The 19,752-nt window shown below is 42.9% G+C and overlaps 2 protein-coding genes across 2 annotated transcripts in view; one reads left to right on the top strand and one right to left on the bottom strand.

Annotated features, from left to right (window-relative positions):
* Nucleotides 1-1,579: 1,579 nt before the first annotated feature.
* Nucleotides 1,580-11,819, bottom strand: LOC115122118 (oocyte zinc finger protein XlCOF6-like). The gene is made up of 3 exons (XM_029651309.2): nucleotides 11,551-11,819; nucleotides 6,650-7,084; nucleotides 1,580-6,432 (listed from the first exon to the last, which is right to left on the bottom strand). The coding sequence occupies exons 1-3, from the start codon at nucleotides 11,714-11,716 to the stop codon at nucleotides 4,622-4,624; spliced, it is 2,412 nt and encodes an 803-aa protein (XP_029507169.2). The 5' UTR covers nucleotides 11,717-11,819; the 3' UTR covers nucleotides 1,580-4,621.
* Nucleotides 11,820-16,452: 4,633 nt separating this feature from the next.
* Nucleotides 16,453-19,752, top strand: part of LOC135574157 (protein phosphatase 1 regulatory subunit 14B-like) — a 45,131-nt gene continuing 41,831 nt past the window's right edge. The window contains exon 1 of the mRNA XM_065025054.1: nucleotides 16,453-17,196. Within this exon, the coding sequence (XP_064881126.1) occupies nucleotides 16,993-17,196 (204 nt within the window). The 5' untranslated portion in view covers nucleotides 16,453-16,992. The remainder of the gene's footprint in view (nucleotides 17,197-19,752) is intronic.

Below are 19,752 nucleotides of genomic sequence, written 5' to 3'. Positions count from 1 at the left end.
CAAATTCTTATTTTCAATAACGGCCTAGGAACAGTGCCTGTTCAGGGGCAGAACGACAGATTTGTACCATGTCAGCTCAGGGGTTTGAACTTGCAACCTTCCGATTACTAGTCCAACGCGCTAACCACTAGGCTACCCTGCCTGCCGCCCCGTATTTGCTCAAATATGCTACAGAAAAATAGGAAGATCAAGCAAGCCGAGTCCCGAGCATCAAACTCCATGTGTTGGGGGGGGCAATTTCTCACCAGGGACCAGGCCCATATTTGATTGTCGATGGTAAGTTTAGCTATTTACAAAGCAAAAGGTACATCAAATATTGTAGCCTCACGGACTGCTATGTGTTCCACAATTCACTGTTGTCTCCTTTTTCAGGTGGCAAGGCTCGACATTTCTTTGAGGAATGAAATCACCAATGAGATGTGCTGCTGGAGCCTTTGTCGGAGAGGTGTTCCTGGGAACACATCGTTTCTTTCAAGGTAGGATTATAGCGATATTTTGTTATGTTTAGGTCTATTTAACATGTATATTTCTAGTATTGTACTTGTTGGCTGTGAGGCTAAATGTCTTCTTTTTTTTTCCTTCTCCAAATGCAGACAATGACCCAAAACACACTGCCGCTCGGGTTTGCAAATGAGGGCATAAACTGGGTCAAATGAGGGCATAAACTGGGTCAAATGACGGCATAAACTGGGTCAAGAAGCCAGCGGAGTAAGTCGACCTTTATGTGGTAAATAAAAAGTAAAATAAAAATAAATAAATAAAATACCTACAACCCTTTTAACAGCACATTACTCAACACTAGTGAGACTCATGTCGCCTACGGTAAGGCCTACAGTATGTCTAAACATATTTTTCTCATGTCTACATGTAGGTCTCCTGATTTACACCTGATCAACTGAAAACATTCATCCGCAACTCTGCCAAGCAAAGATGAACTGGCGAAGGCCATCAAGACGTTTTGGAGAAACTGACAACACAACAATACATTGATCATCTCAGTGACGTTTTACCCGTGGTCGTGGAGCCGGGGGGGTGCAACTAAAATGTAGTTGAGATTTTGACCGTAATTGAAATAAGCATCTGCATTTGAAAGTATTTTTCCCGTTATTTTCTTAACGAAAGCATAAAGATGTCGATCAAACAAATACTGTACAGTATTATATTTAGCTTTATCCAACGTTTTGCGGTTGCATGAAGTTTTGAGTTCGAAATGTAAAAACTGTAGAGTACTTTTAAGCATCGAATACATTGCAAGTTGGGGGGATTTTCACAGTAGCCAGGGTTTTAAACGACCATTTTCTAAATAAATTGAGGTATGAAGAGTTCACAACCTGCTCCACTTGTGGAAAAACAAAAACGCGTTTTTGAAATTCCTCCAGCTGTTCTACATCATCATGTAAATAAAAAATCTGCATCTACAGATATATAATAATAATATATTATTAATATATAATATATTACTGAATTTGAATTTTTTTAAATGCATTTTTTTGTGAGGGAAAATCTAGTCTATATTGAGCTAGAAATGGTGTTCATTGTAACCACAATAAAATAATTGAACAAACACAACATGAGCAGATTAACTTGATCAAAACATTTATTTATCTATCAGAAAGAATGTTGGTACTTGTTTATTTTTGATCCAAAGCCACGAATGAGTGAGTCACTCAGCTTTATGCCGACAAATCCTTGCTGGACTCTCTTCATTCAGTTTCTTCTTTACAAACGAGGACTCCGTGTTTCAGAAAGTCACTTTATTTCTCATTAGGTGATAATCCATCCTACGGGTGGAATTAGACATTTAGCCGTCAGAAATGTCAGCCTTTAAATGCTTAATTATCCAAATGTTGAAAGTGTTTGTGGGGCGACGGAGGGAAACAAAATGGTGCAGTTTGAGGACATGTGGAGGAGATGCAGGAGCTGGAGGTGTGAGCAGGAGGGTCTGGAGATGGAGGTGTGATGCAGGAGGGTCTGGAGATGGAGGTGTGATGCAGGAGGGTCTGGAGATGGAGGTGTGATGCAGGAGGGTCTGGAGATGGAGGTGTGATGCAGGAGGGTCTGGAGATGGAGGTGTGATGCAGGAGGGTCTGGAGATGGAGGTGTGATGCAGGAGGGTCTGGAGATGGAGGTGTGATGCAGGAGGGTCTGGAGATGGAGGTGTGATGCAGGTGGGTCTGGAGATGGAGGTGTGATGCAGGTGGGTCTGGAGATGGAGGTGTGATGCAGGTGGGTCTGGAGATGGAGGTGTGATGCAGGTGGGTCTGGAGATGGAGGTGTGATGCAGGTGGGTCTGGAGATGGAGGTGTGATGCAGGTGGGTCTGGAGATGGAGGTGTGATGCAGGTGGGTCTGGAGATGGAGGTGTGATGCAGGTGGGTCTGGAGATGGAGGTGTGATGCAGGTGGGTCTGGAGATGGAGGTGTGAGCAGGTGGGTCTGGAGATGGAGGTGTAAGCAGGTGGGTCTGGAGATGGAGGTGTGAGCAGGTGGGTCTGGAGATGGAGGTGTGGGCAGGTGGGTCTGGAGATGGAGGTGTGGGCAGGTGGGTCTGGAGATGGAGGTGTGAGCAGGTTGGTCTGGAGATGGAGGTGTGAGCAGGTGGGTCTGGAGATGGAGGTGTGAGCAGGTGGGTCTGGAGATGGAGGTGTGATGCAGGTGGGTCTGGAGATGGAGGTGTGATGCAGGTGGGTCTGGAGATGGAGGTGTGATGCAGGTGGGTCTGGAGATGGAGGTGTGATGCAGGTGGGTCTGGAGATGGAGGTGTGATGCAGGTGGGTCTGGAGATGGAGGTGTGAGCAGGTGGGTCTGGAGATGGAGGTGTAAGCAGGTGGGTCTGGAGATGGAGGTGTGAGCAGGTGGGTCTGGAGATGGAGGTGTGGGCAGGTGGGTCTGGAGATGGAGGTGTGGGCAGGTGGGTCTGGAGATGGAGGTGTGAGCAGGTTGGTCTGGAGATGGAGGTGTGAGCAGGTGGGTCTGGAGATGGAGGTGTGAGCAGGTGTGATGTAGTTGTTGTTTGTATGTGTATGTTTTGAATTGTCTAAAAAATATAAAATAGAGAAACCAAAAGCCCACCTTACCTATTTTTCGAAAATCGTCAGTCCACATGTCATGTGTGTTTGCAGCCATTGTATTTACCCAAGTTCTCTCTCAACTCCAGGACCGCCAGCTTATTGTTTGTTTTTGCCTGATGCAGGACTCTAGTGCCAGAGAAGAGAGACTCTCAGACTGAAAACGCATCCATTCATTCAGGAAAATATAGTCCATTTCTGTCACAATTTAGACTACGGATAAATCAGCGTTCTAGCTCCCCCTTGTGATAGTCTGGTACAATGACAGAATGCCACCATCTACTACAAACGGTCGCGGCATAAACTCAAACCTTTTAATTGAGGAACCACTGCATGTGTGAGTGGGACCAGTGGACTCCATTTAGGAGAAATGAGTATCCCTGTGCCACCACCACCACGACCAGATGCTCTCAGACTATGAGAGAACACACAGTCAGATGCAGAGAGCAGCTGGAGTAGTATCTGGGATAATCTGTTTCCGTCAGCGCAAAAAGTCTAGGGCCTGAAGGGCAGCATGGGCTTCGAAGGGTTGCAGCCAAGCTTCAGGGATTCATCCGATACCACATCAGTCACCGGCTTCATTAATAAGTGCATCGACAACATCGTCCACACAAACCGTAGGTACATTACGCCAACCAGAAGCCATGCATTACAGGCAACATCCGCACTGAACTAAAGACTAGAGCTGACGCTTTCAAGGAGCGGGACGCTTAGAAGGAATTCTACACCCTCTGACAAACCATCAAAAAGGCAAAGCGTCAATACAGGACTAAGATAAACTCCTACGACACCGGCTCTGACGCTCATCTGCACTTATACGGTAAATTGTGCAATATTTAATGTAATACATAAGATTAACTATCATAAATCTGTCTGAATTTGAGTGTTTACAGTTCTCCAACACTATCCCTCAGCTGTTTAGCGAAACAGTGGTGGGTTCCCACTTTGTAGTTGTTTTAACTGCAGAGGGGTACACTACAAAGTAGGATCGAAGAGTTAGCCAGCTAACTTTGATAAGCAACCAGAGGGGTATACTACGTAGCTGGTTTGAGGAGTTAGCCAGCTAATTTTGATAAGCAACCAGAGGGGTATACTACGTAGCTGGTTTGAGGAGTTAGCCAACTAATTTTGATAAGCAACCAGAGGGGTATACTACGTAGCTGGTTTGAGGAGTTAGCCAGCTAACTTTGATAAGCAATCAGAAATAACTATTGATTTTCTAATTCACTTAGTACCCTACACTTAGATATGTTTTTTGGGTTGTTGAGTCAATCAGACCATAACCCTTTCATGCTTATCTTTCTAAAACATTATTTGAGATTATTTTGGCAAGTTAAATGACTAACTTGCCAAATCATACATTATAGAGTACACTTCTGTTTGTAGTGTACACTTCTGTTTGCAGTGTACACTTCTGTTTGTAGTGTACACGTCTGTTTGTAGTGTACACTTCTGTTTGTAGTGTACACTTCTATTTGCCCCTTTCAAAATGAACAAGTAGCTACAGGAAAATGGTATACATTAGCTCAATAGTTTGACATCTTGCTTCCATTTATCAATCTATGCATTTCTCTCCTGTGTGAATCCGTTTGTGTTTGATTAAGTTTCTATTGACACTAAATCTTTTCCCACAGTCACCACAGCTAAATGGTTTCTCTCCTGTGTGAGTCCGTATGTGTCTCCCCAGGACCACTTTCTGACTGAAGCTTTTCCCACAGTCACCACAGCTAAATGGTTTCTCTCCTGTGTGAGTCCGTATGTGTCTCCCCAGGACCCCCTTCTGACTGAAGCTTTTCCCACAGTAACAACAGCTAAATGGTTTCTCTCCTGTGTGAGTCAGTATATGCTTATTTAGGTGGTCCTTCAGACTGAAACTTTTCCCACAGTCACAACAGCTAAATGATTTCTCCCCTGTGTGAGTCAGTATGTGTCTCCCTAGGACCCCCTTCTGACTGAAGCTTTTCCCACAGTAACAACAGCTAAATGGTTTCTCTCCTGTGTGAGTACGTATATGATTATTTAGGTGGGCTTTCTGACTGAAGCTTTTCCCACAGTCACCACAGCTAAATGGTTTCTCCCCTGTGTGAGTCAGTATATGCACAGTTAAGTGCTTCTTCAGACTGAAGCTTTTCCCACAGTCACCACAGATAAATAATTTCTCTCCTGTGTGAATCAATATATGTGCCTTAAGGGACCCCTTCTGATTAAAGCTCTTCCCACAGTCACCACAAATAAATGGTTTCTCTCCTGTGTGAGTCAGTAGATGCACGGTTAAGTGTTCCTTACGATAAAAGTTTTTCCCACAGTCGCCACAGCTAAACGATTTCTCTCCTGTGTGAGTCCATATATGTTTGGTTAGTGACCCCTTGTGTCTGAACCTTTTATCACAGTCATCACAGCTAAATGGTTTCTCCCCTGTGTGAATCAATATATGCCTCCCTAGGTCCCCCTTCTGACTGAAGCTCTTCCCACAGTAACCACAACTAAATGGTTTCTCTCCTGTGTGAATCAGTTTATGCATGGTGAGGTTATTCTTGATACTGAAGCTTTTCCCGCAGTCACCACAGCTGAATAATTTCTCCCCTGTGTGAGTCCGTATGTGCATAGTTAGGTTCTCCTTGCGATAGAAGCTCTTCCCGCAGTCACCACAGATAAATGATCTCTCTCCTGTGTGCATCCTGATGTGTCTGGACAGATATTTCTTTAGTTTGAAGGTCTTGCCACAAACAGGACAGGTGAAAGGTTTCACACCGTGACAGAGTTGGACGTGGGCCTTTAGTTTACAGGTGGATTTGTAGTGTTTATTGCAGAAGACACATTCACTGGGTCTCTTCTTGGTGAGAGTCACATGCTTCTGCAGATCAGCTTTCAGAGCAAAAGATTCACCACAGTCACAGCAGCTGTGAGTTTTTCTAGATGTGGTGCTGGGTTTGGAACAGTGTTCCCCCATTGGTGGGTTGGGATCCAATGGTGGGCTACTGTCAAGTCCTACTGGGTCGCTGCTTACAGCTGAACTGTGTCTGGAGGCATTGTTTTGATTATCTGGAGGGTCACAGGGAATGTTGAGACCCTTTAGGTGGGTCACAGTGACAAAAGGTGTGAGATCCACTGGTTTAGAGTCACTCTCTCTGTTCTCCACAGTCTGGGTTTGGTCCTCCTGATCACATTCACTTTTCACACAGGAAGAAGAGGATATGGAGACTTTGGTAACAAAGAGCCCTTGAAGCTGCTCTTCCTCCTGACTGGTCCTGACTTCCTTCTGTTCCTCTTTAATCTGTTTGGTCTCTGGGTCCTTCTGTCCCAGACTGGGGCTCCACTCCTGCTCAGGGGGAACCTCCTCTTCAGAGACAGAGATCTGCAGGGAGTCTGGAGGGAAGGAGAGGAGGAGCAGAGGTCATCTATAAACCACATAATTAAATAGAACAAATCATACAGGTGAATTACAGATCTCTATGATTTAAAAAATACATTGTAAACATGATTTTATGGCATGGATGTGTATGAGCGACACAGCCCTTAAACACAGGCTTTAAACACAACCCTTAAACACAACCCTTAAACACAGACCGTACTACGTACTAACCTATTCGACATAGTTGTATCTCTGGTGTCCTCCCCAGCAGTCTCCGTAGCAGATCATTCTCCTCCTGGTACTCTGCTACTGTTTCCTCAATCGCACCAAAAATCTCCACAGCAGCAGACGCCGTTAAACATTCATTTAACAACACACTCAACAACTGTAGTTTAGACGTTTTCAGTGGACTGAGAGTTGGGTGTTCAGCTAGTACGGCTTCTTGACATGGGTCCATCTGATCACATTCACTTTTCACACAGGAAGGAGTGAATATGGAGTCTTTGGTATCAAAGAGCCCTTGAAGCTGCTCTTCCTCCTGACTGGTCCTGACTTCCTCCTCTTCCTCTTTAATCTGTTTGGTCTCTGGGTCCTTCTGTCCCAGACTGGGGCTCCACTCCTGCTCAGGGGGAACCTCCTCTTCAGAGACAGAGAGCTGCAGGGAGTCTGGAGGGAAGGAGAGGAGGAGCAGAGGTCATTTATATACTACAAAATTAAATAGAACACTTCAATTATAGATCTCTGATCTACAGTGCTTTCGGGAAGTATACATTACAGCCTTATTCAACAATATATATATTTTTTTTTTAACTAAAACCTCAGCAATCTACACACAATAACCCATAATGACAAAGCGAAAACAGGTTTTTAGAAATTTGTGCAAAAAATGAAACGGAAATACTTTATTTACATACAGTACCAGTCAACACCTGCTCTTTCAACACCTTGTCTTCATTGTTTACTATGTTCTACATTGTACAATAATCATCAAAACTATGAAATAACACATATGGAGTCATGGAGTAACCAAAAACAAGTGTTAAAATAAATCTAAATATATTTCAGATTCTTCAAAGTAACCACCCTTCGCCTTGAGAGCTTTACACACTCTTGGCATTCTCTCAACCAGTCTTGAGGTCCTGTTTTTGCTTTGTCATTATGGGGTATTGTGATGTCATTATGGGGTGTTGTGATGTCATTATGGGGTATTGTGATGTCATTATGGGGTATAGACAAAGCTACAGTCTGATTACCCCCCTGCTGACCTGGCTGAGACAAGGCTACAGTCTGATTACCCCCTGCTGACCTGGCTGAGACAAGGCTACAGTCTGATTACCCCCCTGCTGACCTGGCTGAGACAAGGCTACAGTCTGATTACCCCCCTGCTGACCTGGCTGAGACAAGGCTACAGTCTGATTACCCCCTGCTGACCTGGCTGAGACAAGGCTACAGTCTGATTACCCCCCTGCTGACCTGGCTGAGACAAAGCTACAGTCTGATTACCCCCCTGCTGACCTGGCTGAGACAAAGCTACAGTCTGATTACCCCCCTGCCCACCTGGCTGAGACAAAGCTACAGTCTGATTACCCCCCTGCTGACCTGGCTGAGACAAAGCTACAGTCTGATTACCCCCTGCCCACCTGGCTGAGACAAAGCTACAGTCTGATTACCCCCCTGCCCACCTGGCTGAGACAAGGCTACAGTCTGATTACCCCCCTGCTGACCTGTCTGAGACAAAGCTACAGTCTGATTACCCCCCTGCTGACCTGGCTGAGACAAGGTTACAGTCTGATTTTGCAGTTGTGCAGGAAGCCCTTACTGATTTAAAATTCATAATTAATATATAAATTAATATAAAACTAAATACATAGATGTTGTTTTCCAGTTCTGGTATTATTGTCTCAGACGGATAACATCTTTACACATCGGATGGTTCTATTTCGATTGATAACGATTTATCGTTTAAAACAAAAAACATATGAACGAGCTCGTTAATGGTCTTTCTTGTTTTCCAGAAACAGATCGTGTTTCTCTCTAGTCAGCAGGAAGCAGATTGTCCAATCAACCTTTCTACCCGTTGTTGATTATGATGATACTATTTATCAAAGTGCAGCTGCCTCTACTCTTAAACCCCTGGATGAGGTTGGTCATAGCGCCTTATCGTTTCATCACAGGACACAGTTTTATTACTCCTCTCTCGTAGATCACATCATTACTGTTTACAAAGCACTGCTCCACAAACTTCACCGAACATCTCTGTTATTCTTTACCAGAAGGGTTGGCTGGACCTCTTTGAAGTAGATCACATCATTACTCTCATTCTGTTTACAAACATCCAACTTTACCGAACATCACTGTTATTCTTTTTAATCCTGATGCAATAGAGAATGCAGTTATAGCATTAAGGCTACGGGCGACCTGGTCTTCATCTCTTAAAGGGTAAAGTATCATCAGCCAGTTGGGAGACCTGGTCTTCATCTCTTAAAGGGTAAAGTATCATCAGCCAGTTGGGAGACCTGGTCTTCATCTCTTAAAGGGTAAAGTATCATCAGCCAGTTGGGAGACCTGGTCTTCATCTCTTAAAGGGTAAAGTATCATCAGCTAGTTGGGAAATGTTGATTTCTTTGTTAAAAATGTTTAAGCAGATTTGCATTATTCAGAATATCTAGAGATAGAAGTCCAACCAAAATTTAATAAAAAGGGCAAAATTGGGCATCCCTGTCGTGCACTATTTATAGTGAATCTTTTAGATGTATTAAGGTTTAGTAACACAGAACTATTTATATATATATATTTTAAAACATGTGAATGACTGACTTTTTTTTTTACCGAAACCAAAAAAAGTTTGAGACTGAAAGAGAAATTCATGTTCGATTGTGTCAAAGGTTTTACAGAAGTCCAGAAATAAGACAACCGCATCGGAGTCTCGACGGTCCAAGACTAAACGAATGTTAGAGCTGATGTGACGGCCCGTCATAAACCCTGTTTGAGTCTCATTTATAATGGTATCTAATTCCTTTCTTTAATCTTTTGGCGTAAACCAGAGCAATCAACATTTAATAAAGTAATTGATCTCCAATTGTCAATGAGAGAAAGGTCTTTATCGGGTTTCAGGAATCAATGAAATAAGGCCCTGTTTCATAGTGGAGACCATTTCACCTTTTTCAATGCAATCTTGAAACATAAAAAATAGTGTTCTAGTAACTTCCAAAACTGTCTATAGAATTCAACTGACAGGCCATCAGGGCCAGGAGATTTCCCTTCTTTTTTTCATTGAATTCAGAGCCTCTCTAATTTCTTCAATTGACAGAGGTGAATCGCAAACTGAGTGGAAATCCATCCTCAATAACAGGGATATCATTCTGAATGTGGCAAATGTAGCTTTCACAACCATCTTCCTGAAATGGTGAGTTGTAAAGGTTTTCGTAAAAGGAATTGACAACTGTTGATATTGTAATGGGATCTTTGCATAAAACCTCATTCATTTTGAGTGCTGTTATAGATTTGAATTTTGTAGTTTCTCTTTTCAAGTGCAAAGAAATTAACCTCTGTTTATTTCCCCCTCTTCAAGCCATTTTGCTCTTGATCTTTGACAGATCTGTGTAAAACTGGTCTAATCCTAGTTGTAAAGATTTAGATACAGACGCTTCTTCTTGAGATAGTTTTCTACAGAAAGATAATCTGTCAAGCTCATCAAAAAACGTTTTCCTCTAAGATTCTTCAGGTGCTTCAGCTATTTGGGACATTTAATGGCTACAACTCTGACTTTATATTTGAAGAATTCTACTTCCTGGACCCAAATCAAAAAAAATCTTTGGCTAACGATTTGATGTTTCCAATGAAAATAGGATCTTTACGAAGTGTGTTGTTTAAATGTCCAATGTCCTTGAATACAGTTAGATTTCTTTTAGTAGCTTTTAAATTCAGAGAAATCAAATGAGGATCAGAAAAGGGAGCCAACAGATGATCTACATTTGTAACAAAACGAGGGAGATTAGGATTACATCTATTCTAGATTTTCATGACATAGTTTTGTTGGTCCAGGTATAAACCCTTTGCATCCGGATTCAAATAATACCAGGCATCAACAACAGAGAGATTATAGCATAATGTTGTGACGATATTGCTATTTTGAAAGCTTTGACTCGTTCTAGGTGGAAAACGATCAGCAGAGTCATTCAGGTGTTTCCTGAGAGAATTAGAAAAGCCTCTGAGTATTTGTTTTGAGTAAACCCTCTCATTGTCTAGGAAGTTGGGCAAAAAGGAGTCTTATATGAAGCATGTGTCCATACACATTACAGATGATGAAAATATCATTGTCAAGTTTAACAGTTACTATGACCCAGCTCCCATCCCGTGAAGATGTGGATTCTAGAATGTCGCCTTTAAACTTGTGAAGATGTGGATTCTAGAATGTCCCCTTTAAAAACTTGTGAAGATGTGGATTCTAGAATGTCCCCTTTAAAAACTTGTGAAGATGTGGATTCTAGAATGTCCCCTTTAAAAACTTGTGAAGATCTGGATTCTAGAATGTCGCCTTTAAACTTGTGAAGATGTGGATTCTAGAATGTCCCCTTTAAACTTGTGAAGATGTGGATTCTAGAATGTCGCCTTTAAACTTGTGAAGATGTGGATTCTAGAATGTCACCTTTAAAAACTTGTGAAGGTGTGGATTCTAGAATGTCGCCTTTAAACTTGTGAAAATGTGGATTCTGCCTCCCCATTGTGACTTCCAAAATTGCAAGTCACTTTCACAGGAATTAGTTTCCTGAAGGACAAAATCTACTTTATTGCGTTTACAATATAACAATAAAGCTATTTTAAAAAGAGACAAACTAGACAACAGATGTGAACAAAAAAAAAAAAATGTGGCCTGTGTGTGTCTCTGGAGGGGTCGAGACCACATTTTCGAGACAAGTATAAATAGGCTCTTAGCTCCCCTTAGACGTAACCGAGTGCAGATAGCAACTGTACGTTATTTCAATCAGCTTTTCGTGACAAAGACAACGGTAACATTAAAACAAATTACAAATAATCATTCTTAAAATTGTTGAAATGGTGATCTCTTACAAGTTTAATTAATTGAGTAGAACTATGGCTAGCTATATGTATAATTTAATACGTTTACAAACCTGTTCTACATAGTTTTATCTCCGGTGTGATCCGCAGCAGTCTCCGTAGCAGAGCATTTTCCTCCTGGTATTTCACTACCGTTTTCTCAACAGCTTCAAAGATATCCACATCAGCCGGCGTTAAACGATCATTTAAAAACAAACTCAACAACTGTAGTTTAGACATTTTCAGTGGACTTGGTGTTTGGGCAGCCTATTTAGTTCAGTCGATATGTCTTTCTTTACTCCACAAAAGGAATGCAAAACCAACAAACTCATCTCCAATCCTACTTCCGTGTTGTAGTGAAATCATTTTTAGAAAACTCAATGGTTCTAGTGAGGGGTCAGCAGCGCCCCCAGCTGGATGGAGGTTTACTGTGCAAGGCAGCCTACAGACCAGTAGTAAAAGCAAACGACGACTACATGTCGACAAAACGGTGGTTATCATCAGTATAGGATGATCTGGGAGAATCGATGATTAAAATCGGGAGTCGACTGAATATCATTATTCTATACAATATTACACACACACACAAACACACACAGAGTCTGTCCTTCCCCCACCTTCATACACACACACACACACACACACACACACACACACACACACACACACACACACACACACACACACAGAGTCTGTCCTTCCCCCAATTTCACGCTCCCTACAAGTCTATCATTAATATTACATGTTAGTGTTAAACTGACCCCCACATGTGTGTGTGTGTGTGTGTGTGTGTGTGTGTGAAGGTGGGCTGTAGTGTGTGTGTGTGAAGGTGGGCTGTAGTGTGTGTGTGTGTGTGTGTGTGTGTGTGTGTGTGTGTGTGTGTGTGTGTGTGTGTGTGTGTGTGTGTGTGTGTGTGTGTGTGTGTGTGTGTGTGTGTGTGTGTGTGTGTGTGTGTGTGTGTGTGTGTGTGTCAGTCGTCGTTTAAATAAGGCTTGCTGTCTGGGGTTATTAGACTGTAAGATTCAGACATACTTATTGAATTATTCAGGCTTCATGTCTTGGTACTATGAAGGTGGTGTGTGTGTGTGTGTGTGTGTGTGCGTGTGTGAAGGTGGGCTGTAGTGTGTGTGTGTGTGTGTGTGTGTGTATGAAGGTGGGCTGTAGTGTGTGTGTTGTGCAGCCCACCTTCATACACACACACACAATTATTCCGATAGTTTGCTTGGATTGGACACCCACTCTCTCACCCACTCTCTCTCTCTCTCTCTCTCACACACACACACACACACACACACACACACACACGTGTTAATTAAATGTTTTGTTTTAACTTGCCAGGGTATCTATTCCCGTTGTTAAAATAAACGGTGGCCTACCCCAGGGAAAATGTGACCTCTGTGTCAAACACACATAGAACAAATGCCCGCGCGCTGTCAACAGAGACAATATTTTAGTTTCCTGTTTCCTGAGAGAGATCATTTGGACGTACTCTGTATTTGATCTCAATGTAGTCTACTATGGAGAGAACAGACTAGTCTACTATGGAGAGAACAGACTAGTCTGGAGAGAACAGACTAGTCTGGAGAGAACAGACTAGTCTGGAGAGAACAGACTAGTCTACTATGGAGAGAACAGACTAGTCTACTATGGAGAGAACAGACTAGTCTACTATGGAGAGTACAGACTAGTCTGGAGAGAACAGACTAGTCTGGAGAGAACAGACTAGTCTGGAGAGAAGACTAGTCTACTATGGAGAGAACAGACTAGTCTACTATGGAGAGAACAGACTAGTCTACTATGGAGAGAACAGACTAGTCTGGAGAGAACAGACTAGTCTACTATGGAGAGAACAGACTAGTCTACTATGGAGAGAACAGACTAATTACAAAAACCCGACACAGCCCTATCTGGTGCAATGACACAAAGACAGGAAACAATCACCCACAAAATACCCAAAGAACATGGCTGCCTAAATATGGTTCCCAATCAGAGACAACGACAGACAGCTGCCTCTAATTGAGAACCAATCTAGGCAACTATAGACTTACATAAACCCATAGACTAGGTAACACCCCATAAACATACAAAACCCCTAGACCAGCAAAAACACAAATCCCCCATGTCACACTCTGACCTAACCAAAATAATAAAGAAAACAAAGATAACTAAGGCCAGGGCGTGACAGTATGGCAGAAGATGTCCAACAATCTGTCAGTCAGTTGAGAAATCCTGAAAACACTAATCATGAAAAAGGTAGAATTTTGTGTGTGTGTGTGTGTGTGTGTGTGTGTGTGTTTATTGTGCAGGTGATTCATTGTACAGGACAAACTAACAACAACAAAACATTTTTAGTAAACTGGAAATCACTGTGAATCTCCTGGATTTCATGTTGCAGTCTGAAGATGCTCTCAGGCCCCAGAGCCTGTGGGGATCTGACTACATTTTACTAAGTGAAGGAGTACATTGCATTTTATGATTATTTATTGATTTATTTAAATAATATGAGTGTGTTATTTATTTTAGAAATGTTTTTTGTTAAAGTATCTCAGTTTTTACCTCACCCAGTAGGTGGTGGCAATACACAGAGAGAGAGAGAGAGAGAGAGACAGAGAGAGAGGAGAGAGAGAGAGAGAGACACAGAGAGAGGAGAGAGAGAGAGAGAGAGAGAGAGACAGAGAGGAGAGAGAGACACAGAGAGAGAGACACAGAGAGACAGAGAGAGAGACACAGAGAGACAGAGAGAGAGACACAGAGAGACAGAGAGAGAGACACAGAGAGACAGAGAGAGAGACACAGAGAGACAGAGAGAGAGAGTGATTTATTCCTGAGTTCGATGTTAATCTATGCGAGATACTAACAAATGATTTAGATTTATATTCAACAGAAATGGTTGTGATAATTGTTGGATTGCTGGTAAAAACATTTTTATAGTGCCAGGAAATCTGTACGGGAGATAGTGTCATATAATGGGAACAGAATGGAGGAGGTTATGTTGTGTAGGATGAGATTCGGGATTGAATTGATCTTTGAAAACGGATAGATAAACAAGGAGTTGATGAGAACAATCAGTCAATTGAAATAAATATATTTAGTTCAAATAATCTATGGATTTCACATGACTGGTAACACAGATATGCATCTGTTGGTCAGTAAGAAAGGACTTCACAATATTTTTTTGTGCATTTAAATGGCCATCGATAAAATGCAATTGTGTTCATTGTCCGTAACTAATGCCTGCACCATACCATAACCCCACAGCTATCACGGTGCTCTCTGTTCACAACGTTGACATCAGTAAACCGCTCACCCAGATGTCACCATACACGCGGTTTGCGATTGTGAAGCCAGTTGGATGTACTGCCAAATTCTCTAAAATGACGTTGGAGAGAAATGAACATTACATTCTCTGGCAACAGCTCTGTTGGACATTCCTGCAGTCAGCATGCCAATTGATGGCTCCCTCTAAACTTGAGACATCTGTGGCATTGTGTTGTGTGACAAAACGGCACATTTTAGAGCGGCCTTTTATTGTCCCCAGCACAAGGTGCACCTGTGTACTGATCATGCTCTTTTAATCAGCTTCTTGATATGCCACACCTGTCAGGTGGATGGATTATCTTGGCAAAGGAGAAATGCTCACTAACTGGGATATAAACACATTTATGCACAAATAAAAGTTGTAAAGAAATACACTTTTTGTGCATTTGGAACATTTCTGGGATCTTTTATTTCAGATCAAGAAACATGGGACCAACACTTTACATGTTGCATTTTATATTATTGTTCAGTGTATTTTGTAGACTGTAACCACTAGGCAGGGTAGCCTAATGGTTAGAGCGTTGGACTAGTAACCGGAAGGTAGCCTAGTGGTTAGAGCGTTGGACTAGTAACCGGAAGGTAGCCTAATGGTTAGAGCGTTGGACTAGTAACCGGAAGGTAGCCTAATGGTTAGAGCGTTGGACTAGTAACCGGAAGGTAGCCTAATGGTTAGAGCGTTGGACTAGTAACCTGAAGGTAGCCTAATGGTTAGAGCGTTGGACTAGTAACCGGAAGGTAGCCTAGTGGTTAGAGCGTTGGACTAGTAACCGGAAGGTAGCCTAATGGTTAGAGCGTTGGACTAGTAACCGGAAAGTAGCCTAATGGTTAGAGCGTTGGACTAGTAACCGGAAGGTAGCCTAATGGTTAGAGCGTTGGACTAGTAACCGGAAGGTAGCCTAGTGGTTAGAGCGTTGGACTAGTAACCGGAAGGTAGCCTAGTGGTTAGAGCGTTGGACTAGTAACCGGAAGGTAGCCTAGTGGTTAGAGCGTTGGACTAGTAACCGGAAGGTAGCCTAATGGTTAGAGCGTTGGACTAGTAACCGGAAGGTAGCCTAGTGGTTAGAGCGTTGGACTAGTAACCGGAAGGTAGCCTAATGGTTAGAGCGTTGGACTAGTAACCGGAAGGTAGCCTAATGGTTAGAGCGTTGGACTAGTAACCGGAAGGTAGCCTAATGGTTAGAGCGTTGGACTAGTAACCGGAAGGTAGCTTAGTGGTTAGAGCGTTGGACTAGTAACCGGAAGGTTCCAAGGTCAAACCCCTGAGCTGACAAGGTACGAATCTGTCGTTCTGCCCTTTGAACAGGCAGTTAACCCACTGTTCCTAGGCCGTCTTTGAAAATAAGAATTTGTTCTTAACTGACTTGCCTAGTAAAATAAAGGTAAAAAAATAAAATAATGTATGCTGTAGAAAGGAAGAGGTTGTTTGACAGTGTCAGAGAGGGTAGATGGGAACGGGGTGGTATTTTGAGTTGGGGGGTGGAAGTACTGAGGTTTGTAGGGAAATATTGTATTTTATTAGAAACTCAGGGTTAGTTCATTAAGAGAATATAGTGGTATGCAGGTCGTGACCGTCGTCACATTCCTGTACAGTAGGTGGCGGTGTGTGCACCTGTCAGTTGGTTGTGATTCGCCATAGAAAAGTTAAAGAAAAAGAAGAGGCGTTGCGTTCAGAGAGAAGACACTGAAGAAAGAGAGAGACGGAGGACGGGAAGGCAGAAGAGAGGAGGGAATAGTAAAGAATTCAGGAATAGACCATTTTTTTTGTTTGTCTACGTGACGTTAGGTTTTCCGTAGATCAAGGAAAAGTCAACCGCTTTTACGTTGCAACAACACGAGGACAGAGAGAGGAGAGAGACGGCACCGAAGAGCTTGTCTTTGTATTTACAATAAGTGTTAGATGCTACTGCTGATTTGTCCTAAACCTTTTGTACGCTGTATTCTAATACCGTAAATAACTCATTATAGCCTTTAAAAAATATATATATTTTTTTAGGTCAATTTGATTTGGAAACCACGAAGTGAACCTAATGCCTTGCTCTTTTTTTTTGCAAGAAAGGAACAATCTCAGTAATATACTTGAATTGAATAGCTTCTTCTTATGAGAATCACGGCTGTTTAGCGCGAACAATACCCGAAACAACGCGTCTGAAACTCGCTCTACCACCACAACTTTCAGCATTTCCTTCAGCCGACCGACCATGGCTGCGGTTACCAGCCCAGAGACGAGCCCTCAACCCCGGGTATATTTCCAGACGGTAGCCGCCGGTTCAACCGAAGAACCGGAGATACCTGTTCGGAAGCAAGGGCGAGTAACCGTCAAATATGACCGGAAAGAACTAAGAAAGAGACTAAACCTGGAAGAATGGATAATCGACCAGCTAACGGCTCTTTACAACTGTGAGGTGAGATGCCGAAAATAAATAACACAAATATTAGATATCGCAAATGGCACCATGTTGTCCACTACTTTTGACTTGATACTTATGAGGGCTACGGTCAAAAGTAGTGCTCGAGGGAATAGGGCAGCGCTTCCCAAACAAGGGTACTTTGCCTGTCCACAGACACATCAGACCATAGGACTACTGGTAAAATGCACATGTGGGGACTCAGGTAGAGCAACATTCAGTTGGTGGTACAGTAACTGTATGGATCTAATCACATCGATAATGTTAAGAGCCCCCTGAGGTCCACTAATGAGTTAACTGAAAGATGGTATTTTATTTGAAAGTAGAACAACATTGGTGTGCTCAGGAATAGGCTCACTAAACATAAGTATCATTATAATAACATACTATATCACAACATATATCAGCCTATACTAGCCAGTCTCTAGTCAGCCTATACTATAGAGAGAGAGAGAGAGACTGGCTAGAGAGAGAGAGAGAGAGAAGACTGGCTAGAGAGAGAGAGAGAGAGAAGACTGGCTAGAGAGAGAGAGAGAGAGAGAAGACTGGCTAGAGAGAGAGAGAGAGAAGACTGGCTAGAGAGAGAGAGAGAGAGAGAAGACTGGCTAGAGAGAGAGAGAGAGAAGACTGGCTAGAGAGAGAGAGAGAAGACTGGCTAGAGAGAGAGAGAGAGAGAAGACTGGCTAGAGAGAGAGAGAGAGAGAAGACTGGCTAGAGAGAGAGAGAGAGAGAGAGGACTGGCTAGAGAGAGAGAGAGAGAGAAGACTGGCTAGAGAGAGAGAGAGAGAGAAGACTGGCTAGAGAGAGAGAGAGAGAAGACTGGCTAGAGAGAGAGAGAGAGAAGACTGGCTAGAGAGAGAGAGAGAGAAGACTGGCTAGAGAGAGAGAGAGAGAAGACTGGCTAGAGAGAGAGAGAGAGAAGACTGGCTAGAGAGAGAGAAGACTGGCTAGAGAGAGAGAGAGAGAGAAGACTGGCTAGAGAGAGAGAGAGAGAGAAGACTGGCTAGAGAGAGAGAGGGAAGACTGGCTAGAGAGAGAGAGAGAAGACTGGCTAGGGAGAGAGAGAAGACTGGCTAAGGAGAGAGAAAGACAGACCGTAGACTGGTTGGAGAGAGGCTGGCTGGCTTGCAAGTTCTTTGTTTCTGGCCATTTTGAGTATGGTGATGCTCCATATACCTAACTAGTGTAAAGAAGGGCAGTTGTATTGCTTCTTTAATCAGGACAACAGTTTTCAGCTGTGCTAAAATAATTAATACTAAATAAATAACTACTAAAGGGTTTGGCTGTGTAATAGAATTGAACCTTTTTGCTGAGGCAGTTTATTTTCTCTCATAATAAACCATTCACATTTCCACTGTGTGTGACGTTGGCACAGGGGAATAAACATAGTTTGTTTTTCTTTTTTTAGCCCTTTTTCTCCCCAATTTCGTGGTATCCAATTGTTTTTAGTAAGTACTATCTTATCTCGTCGCTACAACTCCCGTACGGGCTCGGGAGAGACGAAGGTTGAAAGTCATGCGTCCTCCGATACACAACCCAACCAAGCCTCACTGCTTCTTAACACAGCGCGCATCCAACCCGGAAGCCAGCCGCACCAATGTGTCTGAGGAAACACCGTGCACCTGGCGACCTTGGTTAGCATGCACTGCGCCCAGCCCGCCACAGGAGTCACTGGTGCGCGATGAGACAAGAACACCCCTAACGACCAAACCCTCCCTAACCCGGACGACGCCAATTTTGCGTCGCCCCACGGACCTCCCGGTCGCGGCCGGTTACGACAGAGCCTGGGCGCGAACCCAGAGTCTCTGATGGCACAGCTGGCGGTGCAGTACAGCGCCCTTAAACACTGCGCCACCCGGGAGGCCATTGTTTGTTTTTCTAAACCCATGTCCCTCCCCCCTCCCCCGTTGCGGTCAATATTTATGTTTAGTGCGCGTATCAAATACACATGTATTTATCACATGATGATGGACCGAAAACAACAAGTGTAGACTTCTCTGTGAAATGCTTGTTTAAAAGCCCTTCCTGACGATGCAGAGTTGAATTAGATAAATAATAGATACTGTAATAATAAGGTATTAGAGGTAGATATGTACATGAAGGCAGGGTAAAGTGACTAGGCATCAGGATAGATAATAATAAGGTATTTGAGGTAGATATGTACATGAAGGCAGGATAAAGTGACTAGGCATCAGGATAGATAATAATAAGGTATTTGAGGTAGATATGTACATGAAGGTAAAGTGACTAGGCATCAGGATAGATAATAATAAGGTATTAGAGGTAGATATGTACATGAAGGCAGGGTAAAGTGACTAGGCATCAGGATAGATAATAATAAGGTATTTGAGGTAGATATGTACATGAAGGTAAAATGACTAGGCATCAGGATAGATAATAATAAGGTATTAGAGGTAGATATGTACATGAAGGCAGGGTAAAGTGACTAGGCATCAGGATAGATAATAATAAGGTATTAGAGGTAGATATGTACATGAAGGTAAAGTGACTAGGCATCAGGATAGATAATATTAAGGTATTAGAGGTAGATAT

This window comes from Oncorhynchus nerka, linkage group LG12 (assembly GCF_034236695.1).
Source record: "Oncorhynchus nerka isolate Pitt River linkage group LG12, Oner_Uvic_2.0, whole genome shotgun sequence".
In the NCBI taxonomy this organism is placed as follows: Eukaryota; Metazoa; Chordata; class Actinopteri; order Salmoniformes; family Salmonidae; genus Oncorhynchus; species Oncorhynchus nerka.
Note: the sequence above shows the minus strand (reverse complement) of the source record. Positions and strands in the feature narration are given on the sequence as shown.